We start from the raw sequence: 14,078 nt of genomic DNA on the forward strand, positions 1-14,078 counted from the left end.
CAGAGAGAGATCTAGAGATAGATGGAGACGGAACAGAGAGAGATCTAGAGATAGATGATCTAGAGATAGATGGAGACGGAACAGAGAGAGATCTAGAGATAGATGGAGACGGAACAGAGAGAGATCTAGAGATAGATGGAGACGGAACAGAGAGAGATCTAGAGATAGATGGAGAGAACAGAGAGAGATCTAGAGATAGATGGAGACGGAACAGAGAGAGATCTAGAGATAGATGATCTAGAGATAGATGGAGACGGAACAGAGAGAGATCTAGAGATAGATGGAGACGGAACAGAGAGAGATCTAGAGATAGATGATCTAGAGATAGATGGAGACGGAACAGAGAGAGATCTAGAGATAGATGATCTAGAGATAGATGGAGACGGAACAGAGAGAGATCTAGAGATAGATGGAGACGGAACAGAGAGAGATCTAGAGATAGATGATCTAGAGATAGATGGAGACGGAACAGAGAGAGATCTAATAGATGGAGAGAGATATTTGCTCCAGGACTTTATTGGCCAAGTGTTTTTCTCCCCTTCAGATGATATATTTATGTTTTAGTTTGATCTACATACATTTGCATCCTTTTCTCTCTATCAGCTGATGTGCCAAAGTATGTTTGAATACTGTGTGTGTGTGTGTGTGTGTGTGTGTGTGTGTGTGTGTGTGTGTGTGTGTGTGTGTGTGTGTGTGTGTGTGTGTGTGTGTGTGTGTGTGTGTGTGTGTGTGAGAATGCATGCATAGCTATTCACATTTGCATGCAGCCATGTGTGTGTGTGTGTGTGCGGGTGGGGGGGCTGTCCATATCTAAACATGGATGCTGCGTGCGTGCGTGCGTGTGTGCGTGCGTGCGTGCGCTATAATGCAAGGTGTTCATCTTGCGTGCCTGACAGCCTGCATCAGATTTGTGACCTACTTTACACAGTAAATATCATATGAGACTGGGACAGAGTTTGTGGGCAACACACACACACACACACACACACACACACACACACACACACACACACGGCTGCATGTAAATGTGAATAGCTCACAGTGTTCCACAGACACACACGTAGGTACACACACACACACACACACACACACACACACACACACACACACACACACACACACACACACACACACACACAGACACACAGACTACCAGAATGTGGGTTTTGTAGTAAATTAGTGTTTACTCAGACATGGCGATCAGGTCTCTACCACGTTCTCTGTCACTATAAGGAGACTGGTTGGCATAGAGACAGATGCTGTCCAGACCCTAATGCACACGCGTCGCACATGCATGCGCCCCCACACACAAGCACACACACACACACACACACACACACTGATGTGGCAGTTTTTGCACTGAACTAACGCGTGAGAAATACAAAGATGAGCGAAAGACTGTCTTAATAGATGATGTTTATTAACGTGACCACAGATGCTGGTTCCCCAACCACAGGCACGTATCTCCAAAAGCTTAATGTCAGAATACAGGAGGCACAGTTCATATAGCGTTAGTCCCGCCCACAAGGTGGACCCCGAGAGATGGGTCTCAGACAGGCCCCCGGAGACGGGAACCCAGACAGAATAACAAGCTCACAGAGATGGAAGAACCATTTGCTTACAAGGAAGGGGGGTGGGGGGGGAACAGGTGAGAAGGGGGTTCCAAGTCACCAGAGCCAAAGTGTCAGACACACTGTGTTCTCACAGCAGGGATGAAAGCTTCAAAGTCAGGGTGTATAGACTAACTATCAATGTATGTAAATGACCTTTTGGTCAGATGGGAAATTCCTCGTCAAATCCCTCCTTTTGTTAATTAAACAACAACTTAATTTAACAATAATTGTGAATTTTCCATCAATATCAAAATAATACATCATAATATCACATTTGAAGAAAATACATAGTAAGTGAAATGGTTTAAGCAAAAGAATGACACAAAGCCCTAAGCATACAGCAATACCCATCATGATCTACACATCAAAGGGATCGTAGGCTGGATTTCCGGGTTCAATAATTTGGATCAGTTGGTACTGTACCAACTGGCCATGGATTAAATGACTTACACACTTTCTCATTAAAGGGACAATGCAACAGATAAAACAGAAAACAAAATCATATAACCAAATAAACCAAAAACCCTAAAAATGATACTAATACAGTACCCTGTTGAATTCATTTGACCTGTATTAGCACAGCAAAATATAACATAACAGATAAACAGAAAACAAAATCATATATTTCAAACAATATTTTCTTTCCAGATGAGAAACGATTTTCCCATGACGCAAACTGTCCAACACGCGTTAAGAGTCCACCGTCAAGTGATTCTCCCCACTTTTTTTTTTTTTTTTTTTTCTTCTTTTTTTAATTGGGCCGTCTGATAGGGGGAGGTGTATGTGTGTGTGTGTGTGTGTGTGTGTGTGTGTGTGTGTGTGTGTGTGTGTGTGTGTGTGTGTGTGTGTGTGTGTGTGTGTGTGTGTGTGTGTGTGTGTGTGTGTGTGTGTGTGTGTGTGTGTAGGACAGTCCTCCAGGGGGGGTGTGTGTGTGTGTGTGTGTGTGTGTGTGTGCAATGGGTGCATAACCTGGACTGGCGATTGTATTCTTGTCTGGAAGCGCTGTCCCTCATCGGCCCCAGTTATCCTGTCCACCAGTCCCTGCCAGCCGGTGCCCATAATCCTCTTCGTCCCTTCGGTCTCTGCTGGCTCCCTCTGATGAATGGTAGGCTTGATCGTCATAATAGCCTGGCTCTGATGAATGGTAGGCTTGATCGTCATAATAGCCTGGCTCTGATGAATGGTAGGCTTGATCGTCATAATAGCCTCTACTGTCGTCATATGGTGTCTCCTGCTGTCGTTCTTCTTTGTCTGTTGACAGCGTAGTGACAGCACTAATCATGGCAAGTTGGAGGGCTTCGGTCTTTTCTTGATCCTGTTTCTTCTCTTTTTCGTTCATGTCGTTTTCGACTTCCTCTGCATGAGTTGCGTGCCTGAGGATGTCGGCCGGATCAGCTGTTCTGTAGCCAATGAGAGATTGTTTCACACGCTTAGAGAGTTTGTCATGCATGTTGCTTATTAGCTGACTGACCAGGAAGGCTTTGGCAAATGGGTCGTTCGGATCTTTTCCCCCTCCGTGGGTGAGTATGGCTTCCTCCAGGCGGTGGTGGAACTGACTGACCGTTTCATCTCTGCCCTGCTTACAGTTGTGTCAGATTTAATATCGTTGGGAAGAGTGTCATAATCTTCTCACAAACTGTATCCACAGCAGTGATGTATCTGTAATTGTTCTCAAATTGTACATGGACGGGCCTCTCATCTTGATATGTTTGGGCAACATCTAGGACTGCTTGCATTTCGGAAGGTTCCATGTTCTTGGCACAGATGTCAAGTACCTCTTTCATGGTAGGTCTGTATGTACGACAAAAAGCCTGTAGTTCTTGAGTCCAGCGGCGTCCTCCCACTTCATTGGGCTTCTTTAGTGTAGCGGCATATTGGGATATGTCGTCTGGGGACCATAAGCGTTGTACCATCATTACGTCGCCGTACGGGTTGGCTACTTCTACCATTGGACATTGCATGTCAGCTGCCTGTATTATGTTGTCTTCCTCTTCATCCATCCATGGGTCAGAATAAAGTTCATTTGAGGTGGGCGTGTTGCCTGGCAGATGATAAAACCGTGGCGCCCCCTGTGCACGTGTTACTGCCCCAGGCCTTCTTCTTCCCTGCCCATATGACAGTGTGTTGTCCTGGGTGATGGCGATATTCTTGTGACGAGCCGCTGTCTCCCCGTTGTGAATAGGGGTGGACCGATATACTGGTGGGGGCAAGGTCTTCTGTCTTGTCGATGCGGGAACTGGAGTTGTTGGCTGTGCTGTGTTTGTATTGTTACCGTTGCCCAGCTCTGGGTTAGAAATGTCAGTGTAGGATGGACGTTGGTTATTATTGGTGTCATTGGCTTGAGTGGAGTTCATGTTGCCTTCTTTGCGTTGAACTTCTTCCAATAGGGTGAGCATAGCAGACACCAGGGATGGCGTCGGAGCGGAGGGGGGCTGTGGGTTTCCCAGAGAGGAGGGTTGAATGTTCTGGGGGGGGGTGGGGTGCGAGCTTGCAGTGAGATCAGAAGGTGTGAGGAGAGCAGTGACGTTTCGGCTGGTAGACGTCGGGGGTTGACTGGCTGGCATAGGAGGGCAGTCGAGGCCGATTTGGGATGGCGCCTGCAGAGAAGGATAAAAAATAGAATTCTGCGAATATTTGGGCCCTGAAGCGATATATGGAGGAGGAGCCTGTGGTTGGCTCTCCTCCTCCATTAAAGAATCTATGTCTGGCAGTTCTTTCATATGACTCTCCCGTTGTCTGTACTGTGCTTCCTCCATCCACATTGAAAATACTTTTTTGTTCAGGTCACATTTGTCAAGTTTGGATGTTTTTACTGTCTTTTTCTGTCTCATTTTCTTCTCAGCTTTTTTTAGTAGTTTATCTAATTCAAGCAATTTTCCCACACTTAAAGAGCCTTGCTCCGGAAACCCCATTTGTTTCCACTCATCAAGACAGTCTAACGCTCCTAGGCCATATTTCGCAACCATATCGCGCATTAGAGAAGACCACCTTTCTCTGTCCTCTGGGAGTGCGACTGCACTTTTTTTATTACCCATATTTAATTACTGCTATGTACTTTTTCAATAGTTTATCACAATCACTGAGACAGTAAAATGCTCCTAGACTATTTACTAGTATTTTCCCACCATGTTAATCTGTCACCTGTCCCTGTTCTCTGGGACCGGCACACTTTTCTCTCAGTACACAGCAATGTGGACTGTCTAGTCTTTAAGTAACACGGTATCTTTATGTTATCCTTTGAGGATAACAAGGTGTCTTTTTGTTACAATTTTGACTGCAATGTAACACGGTATCGTTATGCTACTATGTGAGGACAAAATGTCTTTATGTTGTTTTATACAACAAGGTATCTTATGTTTTCCCACAGAGTAACAAGGTGTCGTTGTGTTACAAACTTGACTTCATGCAACTATCTTTATGCTATTTTGTGAGGACAACAAATGTCTTTATGTTGTTTTATACAACAAGGTATCTTTGTTGTTTCCACAGATTAACAAGGTGTCGTTGTTTTTCAAAACATGCAACTATCTTTGTGCTATTCTGTGAGGACAGCAAAATGTCTTTATGCTGCTTGTGCAACAAGATATCTTTTGCTGTTTCCACAGTGTAACAAGGTGTCGTTGTGTTATTTAATGCAAGGTCGTTTTCTGTCCACTAGGCTAGATTTACACAATAGATAGGCTGGCAAAATATGGTCTTAGAATTTAGCATACTTAATTAAACCCTTTAAAAATGTAGCACTTCAATTGTCAGGAATATGTTTGGAAATTGGAAATTTCTCACCGTTTCAGTGTAGCCAACTAGCCACGGGTTTTTTTAAATCCAGGCGCTGAACTCCGTAGATCGCAGCCGCGGATTTCCTGTTGATCTCTGTCCTTTTTGAGCGTTGATGTGATGGACAATCGTGGCTTGATCTCCCGGAGCTCAGACATCGCTGGATCCCACTTCTAGACACCAAATTGATGTGGCAGTTTTTGCACTGAACTAACGCGTGAGAAATACAAAGATGAGCGAAAGACTGTCTTAATAGATGATGTTTATTAACGTGACCACAGATGCTGGTTCCCCAACCACAGGCACGTATCTCCAAAAGCTTAATGTCAGAATACAGGAGGCACAGTTCATATAGCGTTAGTCCCGCCCACAAGGTGGACCCCGAGAGATGGGTCTCAGACAGGCCCCCGGAGACGGGAACCCAGACAGAATAACAAGCTCACAGAGATGGAAGAACCATTTGCTTACAAGGAAGGGGGGTGGGGGGGGAACAGGTGAGAAGGGGGTTCCAAGTCACCAGAGCCAAAGTGTCAGACACACTGTGTTCTCACAGCAGGGATGAAAGCTTCAAAGTCAGGGTGTATAGACTAACTATCAATGTATGTAAATGACCTTTTGGTCAGATGGGAAATTCCTCGTCAACACACACACACACACACACACACACACACATACACACACACACACACACTAGGAACTAGCACCAACACTGAACACGGTAGAATATTAGTAAACAGACCTACTGCGCATGCACAATTTCACAAAAAAGCTTTTACATAGGATACAGTTACAACTCTCTCACACATGCACGCACACACACACACACACACACACACACACACACACACACACACACACACACACACACACATACTTCTGATACATGGGTATCAACACACGCAAGCGCGCAGCCAAAAACCTCTCTTTAGCATGCAAAGAGAGCTGAAGTCTGCTCTCGCGCTTGTCCTGAATTTGAGTGAAGTATAAATACTTCACTATGATCATGCCTGACTGACTGAAAGCTTATTTAATTCAGACCCCTAAGCCTTTCAAACAGACATTCCAATTAATTTTTTTAATTACCGCACTGACTTGTTGACTAGCGTCTGACACTTGAGAAATTATGTTAATTTCCAGACCCCTTCTTTTTTTTCCTTCCTCTTTTTCATGCACTCCCTGATGCTGGCAGAGCAATACTGTTGAAACCACGTTCAGAATGTTGAATTCAACCAATCCTCCTGAAATGACCCAGACTCCCAGTCAGCTGACTCTGTCTGCACAATACAGTACAACCATTTCTGACTGGAAAACACCGCACGCACGCACGCACGCACGCACGCACGCACGCACGCACGCACGCACGCACGCACGCACGCACGCACGCACGCACAGTCACACTGTCATCGTCCACATAGGGAGGTATATGGGCTGTCATCGTCCATACAGGGAGGTATATGGGCTGTCATTGTGAGATTGTAAGGTGTTCACAGGCTCTCAGTAACAGTCTCCCATGCTGCCCTGTCAGAAACACATCTTTTACTGACTGACAAATCTGGGTACCCATTGGCAAAACAAAGGAAAAACAGCGCCCTCTCGAGAGACTATTCAAAGGAACTGACTGACTGAAGCTAATAAATGAAATATTTTAATGCAGTAAAGTTAATACTGTATGCACACACAAAGGACAGATATAATGAAAGTAGATACAAAGCAAGCACAACTCAGTCCATTCAAACAATATGTATACTGCTTGCATGGCTCAACAATGAACAAACTAAGAATTGCCAGCACTCCTATAGCGTCTGGTACTTTTTAATTACAAGTAGGTAGGCCTAAAGCAAAGGGCATAGACACATCTGTCCGTCTAGACACAAAATGGCTCACTATTAGGCCTAGTCATCCAAAGTGCCCGTGCCCCTTTTGAACTACCGAAGTAGTTATATATAGTACAGGGACATACTGTATGCATTGTTAGATGACTGGGCATTATTGTGAGCCATTTCTTGTGTCTAGACAGTTGCTCTAGTCATGTGTTCAACACAGATCTGTTTGATTTTTCATATATTGCTGCTAAAAATGTTGTCCAAACATCACAAACGCTATTATCCTGGTGGAGACCTGTGGCCCGAGGGCCACCTTTTCTAGTTCTTTCTCTTTCTGACCTATGAAGCACTTGTACAATGTGAGTTGTTGTAAAATGTGCTATACGTATAAATACATTTGATTTGATTTGAAGAAGGACTTGTTTTCTACCAATAAAGCCCTAAAGACTAATTTCAATTGTGGTCTCTTGGTGCAGATGTGAGAGTGAGCACGCCTCTGCACGCATGCATGCCACAAGAAATACAATCACTTTGAAATATAATCAGATAAAATAAATCTAACAAAGATCATTCAAAGACAGTGTTCATTCATGCGCTTGTTCGCCCAGTTCTCATCGACTACAATTCATTCCATCAAATGTACAGTTAAGCTCCCAGCGCAGTTAACGTTGCAGAACTGACCTTTCTTTATTTGTATGTATGTACACACACTGAGGAATCGTTGCTTTGAACGACAAAACCAAGAACCTAAATCCAGATACTGCTAACATTAACCACTCAGGATGGATTTGTTTTTACATCCAGATACCCCGTCCGGGACAGGCTTCCTCAGGAGACTTGGCTCATATCTGAACTCATTTGATTTGGCGTTAGGGACCCGTTGCGACAGCATGCCTTCGCTGACATAGACACCAGGCAGGGTTCGAACCCACAACCTTCCGCATGAAAGGCTCTAACCACTACAGCAAATTTGTTTTTTACAAGGCTTTCTATTCTGTGGAAGAAATGGACGCAGAAAATGGTCTCTGTGGCACTGGCTCTCCCTCCCCCAACATTAACACTGTTCTTCTCTTTCCCCCTCGTCCTGTTTATCTCCACAGAATCGACAAAAACAGCCAAGAAGTACCGGAGCAAATCTGAAGCACGCACAGTCACCCAGTCTACACCCTCCACCGACTCCACCAACTGAATTCCTCCGCTCCCCATCCCCTCCCTTCCCTCACTCCCTGAGTTGTATCTCGGGCTCTGAAAGGAGGGTTTCCATCGCAGGGGAATCTTCAAGGGGTTCTCCCTGGTTTTCCGGCGTGTTCTTGAACATTCTGCAGCGCCTTGGGGCCCTCGAACCTTCATGCGTCTCCCAGTGGCGGAGTCCTCTGTCCACCACACCACCGCCACCACCTCCACCCATCACCACGCCTCCTACAGCACCTCCACTCATCACCACACCTCCAACCACACCACCATGAGCTGTGAACAGGACTTTGGAGACGGCGGGGTGGGAGTCACCCTGACGTTGCGCCTGCTTATGCACGGCAAGGTAACAGAGAGATTGACATAGACTCTTGGAGATGGGCCGTGCGTGCGTGCCCATTTATCAGTGCTTCAGTACTGGAGAAAGAAAATCTATAGAACTGTGTGCATGTTATGTCTAATTTATGCAACAGTGTCAAAAATAGCACATTCATGAGCTTGTAAACCGGCTATTTTTGGCGCATGACACTGCCGTATATAATCAAGCCTGTCAGTCTGTCTGTGTCTGTCAGTCTCTGTCTCATGTGAGGGCTATACATAGTGTAACTCCCTGTCTGTGTCTGTGTCAGTCTCATGTGAGGGCTATACATAGTGTAACTCCCTGTCTGTGTCTGTGTCAGTCTCATGTGAGGGCTATACATAGTGTAACTCCCTGTCTGTGTCAGTCTCTGTCTCATGTGAGGGCTATACATAGTGTAACTCCCTGTCTGTGTCTGTCAGTCTCTGTCTCATGTGAGGGCTATACATAGTTTAACTCCCTGTCTGTGTCAGTCTCTGTCTCATGTGAGGGCTATACATAGTTTAACTCCCTGTCTGTGTCAGTCTCTGTCTCATGTGAGGGCTATACATAGTGTAACTCCCTGTCTGTGTCTGTCAGTCTCTGTCTCATGTGAGGGCTATACATAGTGTAACTCCCTGTCTGTGTCAGTCTCTGTCTCATGTGAGGGCTATACATAGTTTAACTCCCTGTCTGTGTCAGTCTCTGTCTCATGTGAGGGCTATACATAGTGTAACTCCCTGTCTGTGTCAGTCTCTGTCTCATGTGAGGGCTATACATAGTTTAACTCCCTGTCTGTGTCAGTCTCTGTCTCATGTGAGGGCTATACATAGTGTAACTCCCTGTCTGTGTCTGTGTCAGTCTCTGTCTCATGTGAGGGCTATACATAGTGTAACTCCCTGTCTGTGTCTGTCAGTCTCTGTCTCATGTGAGGGCTATACATAGTTTAACTCCCTGTCTGTGTCTGTCTCTGTCTCATGTGAGGGCTATACATAGTGTAACTCCCTGTCTGTGTCTGTGTCAGTCTCTGTCTCATGTGAGGGCTATACATAGTTTAACTCCCTGTCTGTGTCTGTGTCAGTCTCTGTCTCATGTGAGGGCTATACATAGTTTAACTCCCTGTCTGTGTCAGTCTCTGTCTCATGTGAGGGCTATACATAGTTTAACTCCCTGTCTGTGTCAGTCTCTGTCTCATGTGAGGGCTATACATAGTGTAACTCCCTGTCTGTGTCAGTCTCTGTCTCATGTGAGGGCTATACATAGTGTAACTCCCTGTCTGTGTCAGTCTCTGTCTCATGTGAGGGCTATACATAGTTTAACTCCATGTCTGTGTCAGTCTCTGTCTCATGTGAGGGCTATACATAGTTTAACTCCCTGTCTGTGTCAGTCTCTGTCTCATGTGAGGGCTATACATAGTGTAACTCCCTGTCTGTGTCAGTCTCTGTCTCATGTGAGGGCTATACATAGTTTAACTCCCTGTCTGTGTCAGTCTCTGTCTCATGTGAGGGCTATACATAGTTTAACTCCCTGTTTGTGTTCGCTCCACAGGAAGTAGGAAGCATCATCGGCAAGGTGAGCTGCTGCCCCTATCTTCTTCTTCTTCTTTTGTGGTTTTAGGCATGCCGAGAATAATATATTCTATTCTATTATTAAATTGTCTTGATATCACTGTACTGAAAATGTACAGTATGAGGTGTGGTTAAGTCAGCTATAAAGTGGCCACGGGATATAAGCAGTGTTGGGCAATATTACTTAGGAGAGTAATGTGTTTACTTTACTTATTACTCCTTAGAAAAAGTAATAATATTACATCACTCATTACTTGGAATCAAGAGTAATATAGTTACATATGACTTTATATTACTTTTCAACCGGGCCTTTTACAACTGAATCCAATTCATTGGAATAAGAAGTTTCCAATCAGCCAAACTGAATAATTGCAGGATATAAAACAAAAATAAAAAAATCACACCCGTGTGAACTGAGTAGTGCAGTGACGTCACACACTAACCATAACAACCATGCTCACCCGTACAGGCACAAACACACACGGGTACTAACAACCATGCTCACCCGTACAGGCACAAACACACACGGGTACTAACAAAGCCAGTTGTTGGAGTGGTTTGCACCATGGTTGCTAACCATAGCAACCATGCTCGTTTTTTTGGTACGAACAAACACGGGTACACGGGTACACGGGTACAAAGCCAGTTGTTGGAGTGGTTTGCACCACTCAAAAACAGTCTCTCATCTTTTTCTGCTACATATTCCACATTTGGAATTCAACATCAACAATCTGCACTGCCCACACATGGCTGCAGCATCTCAAAACGGACAGTATATTGTATACATAAATAACAAACAATAAACAATAAACAGTCTCTTGACCTTTTTGAGGCAGCCTAGTCTCTCAAGACAGACTGTTGACTCACGTCCAATTTCAAGGAAAAAGAGGGCGCTGCTATTCCTTTATTTGCCGATGGGTTCTCAGATTGGACGCAGCCTGACATTGGACCTCAAAGGTATTTTGATGGACGATGATGGATCTAAATGAGGCCGAGTTAACTGTGCATGAGGGTTAACCTTGTCTACAACAATTCACCCAGCGACGAGCCAATTCTTCAGATATAGTCTCCATTTAATGTCCCGGCGGATCAAATCTAGTCAATTTTGCCTGCATGGGGGGGAGCTGAGCTCTGTGTTTCTCGTGCGTCTTTAAACAGATGCTTCAACACGTTTAGACAAAGTGTTTTTTTAAGTCACATTAATATACTTTGACAGACAAGAATGCAAAATAATACCGATACATTTCTCTGTCATGTCATGTCTGTCTGTCTGTCTGTTTTTTGGAAGTGAAGCGACAAGCGAGTGTGACGCTACGTCATAACTGTGCGCAGGCTGTGCAGGCTAACAAAAACAGATCTACAAGCTACAACGCATCTGTTTTTACCCGTTGATAGCTTTTATAGTTCTATGTTTGCATGCCACGCAACAACCATCTCTATGAGTGCATAACTGAACGAATGAACACAAACAAATGACGCTCATTTGTAACGAGTAACAAAGCGTGTTTTGGTGGAGTAAATAGTTATTATATTACTATTTCTGCAGAGTAATTCGTTATACTACTCGTTACTGGAAAAAGTCATAATATAATATTACAGTAATATGTAACTAGTAACTCGTTACTGCCCAACATTGGATATAAGACATGAAATCCAGATCTTGTGCCACTAAATTCAATGTATGATGTATGTATCAGACAACATAAACATGTGCCTATCTGCGTTGAAAACCAATCATATCACTATGCCATTTCGGCCCGATAAGGACTGCCCTAAAGTATTTGCAATGCATTTTATAATTAAAAAAAAAATAGTTATTCTGAATTGTTTCCACTCAGTGTTTAGTCCATTCAGTGATGTCACCAGCCACATATCAGTAGGCAGGTGATGTATTATCATCTGGCTGTGCCATGTTTTAACTAAGCTTCTGATTTAGGCTGGATTGAATTGATTGATTGATTGATTGAAATATGTATTAACAGTTTGCACAAACTCAATACAAAAGACTGTTAACTGTGAGTGGACGACCCAATTAAGCATTACACTTGTTTACTATAGGGTCCACCATGTTCAATTCATCAAAACATTTAGAGACGTACAAATAGACACTTCTATAATAGTCAAAGAACAGAACAGGAATTCATCATAGAGGTAAAAAGGGAAAAGAGACATGTACAGTGAGGGGAAAGAAGGGGGGGGGGGGGGGGATAAGACAAGTGGCGACCGATTATAAATGTACTATTAAATGTTTCCAATGCGTAAACATAATATACACGTTTACACATGTAATGTAAACCATAACAGCCCTTAGCACTAGCAGCAGCATTTAATACATGATTTACTCCAATGTTATTCCCATTTCACAGTTAAATATTAACGTTCCATGTTTAAACCATATAAATCACTAACCGTGTTTCAACCATGTATTATAAAACCCCCTGACCGTCTTTTTCAAGTATTTTCTAAAACAGGCGTGCTAACCCGTTCCAACTGTAATCCTCCAATATATATAACGACCTCTAATGTAAATCTGCCATGAAATATGATAATAATAATAATAAGGAAGACATTTCTAGTTAGGTCGTGTCAATCCAATCTCTGGCTACTTAGAATGTGCTGTAAATGGCAGTCAATTCCATAGGGATATATTAATTAAAGATCCCCCACTTGATGTTTTATTCACTTCACAGTTACATGAAGGGTGTTAACAAGGCCCCACTTTCCCACTAAACACCCAGTACAATCTGCACATTCCCTACAGCAGGCATTCCCAACCTGTGGGCCGCGACAATAGGCCTATCTCAGTACTCTCAAGTACATTTCCTAATGTTAAAATGTCAAAGACCGATAATAATATGAAGAAAACACAATGGTATAACAACTCAAATAAGTAGAATAAACCTTACCTTTACAAAACGGTAGTTTGTGGCTTGTGAAAATACCTCTTTTAACATGGAAGCCTATGGACCGCAAAATAAATAACACCACTATCAACAAAAGGGGGCGTAAAAAGGGGGCGGGGACATGCTGCGAGATAGGCCTGTATTGCAAGTGGGCCACAAATAACTGGCACAGCACAAAGATTTGAATGATAATGTCATGATGAAAAAGTCATGGTATTTATTTCATTTGTTTTAAATGAAAAATGTGTTTTAATTATGATACAGATGAATAACTTATAGTATATGTTAGTTGCATTGACCTAGAACACAATCGATCTTTAAAATAAACATGCATTGAAAATGCTGAGACAGCAGAGCAGAACTGAAGGCCACTCTACTGTAGGCTCTGCACCATCAGGCGGAGCAGCCATTACAATGACAATGTTAAATGTGGTCGCAGGTTGAGTATAAAATGCTTAAACCGTCCATTTCCATGTGTTTACATATCATGGGGTGGGTTTTATGTGGCACGTCTGATGTTTCACATCGGAATAGCTTTGGTATGGCCATGTTATATTACCTGTATATAGGCTATCACAGCTTAACCCATGTTATATTACCTGTATATAGGCTATCACAGCTTAACCCATGTTATATTACCTGTATATAGGCTATCACAGCTTAACCCATGTTATATTACCTGTATATAGGCTATCACAGCTTAACCCATGTTATATTACCTGTATATAGGCTATCACATCTTAAGGGGCAAAGTTACAGTCTTCTGCTGCTGGTCACGTGCATGGGAGCTGCCCATGGGAGCTGCCCATGGGAGCTGCCCAGGGAGCTGCCCAGGGAGCTGCCCAGGGAGCTGCCCAGGGAGCTGCCCA

The 14,078-nt window shown here is 43.6% G+C and overlaps 1 protein-coding gene across 1 annotated transcript in view; it reads right to left on the reverse strand.

The window, feature by feature from the left end:
- The window catches only part of LOC306929268 (poly(rC)-binding protein 4-like), a gene marked incomplete at its 5' end in the record, with an annotated part of 82,462 nt that extends 79,129 nt beyond the window's left edge, over positions 1–3,333 (reverse strand). The window contains 2 exons of the mRNA XM_079509710.1: positions 2,826–3,013; positions 3,296–3,333. Of these exons, the coding sequence (XP_079365836.1) occupies positions 2,826–3,013; positions 3,296–3,333 (226 nt within the window). The remainder of the gene's footprint in view (positions 1–2,825; positions 3,014–3,295) is intronic.
- Between the last annotated feature and the right edge of the window lie 10,745 nt (positions 3,334–14,078).

Source organism: Electrona antarctica (assembly GCF_951216825.1).
Source record: "Electrona antarctica genome assembly, chromosome: 9".
Taxonomy (NCBI): domain Eukaryota; kingdom Metazoa; phylum Chordata; class Actinopteri; order Myctophiformes; family Myctophidae; genus Electrona; species Electrona antarctica.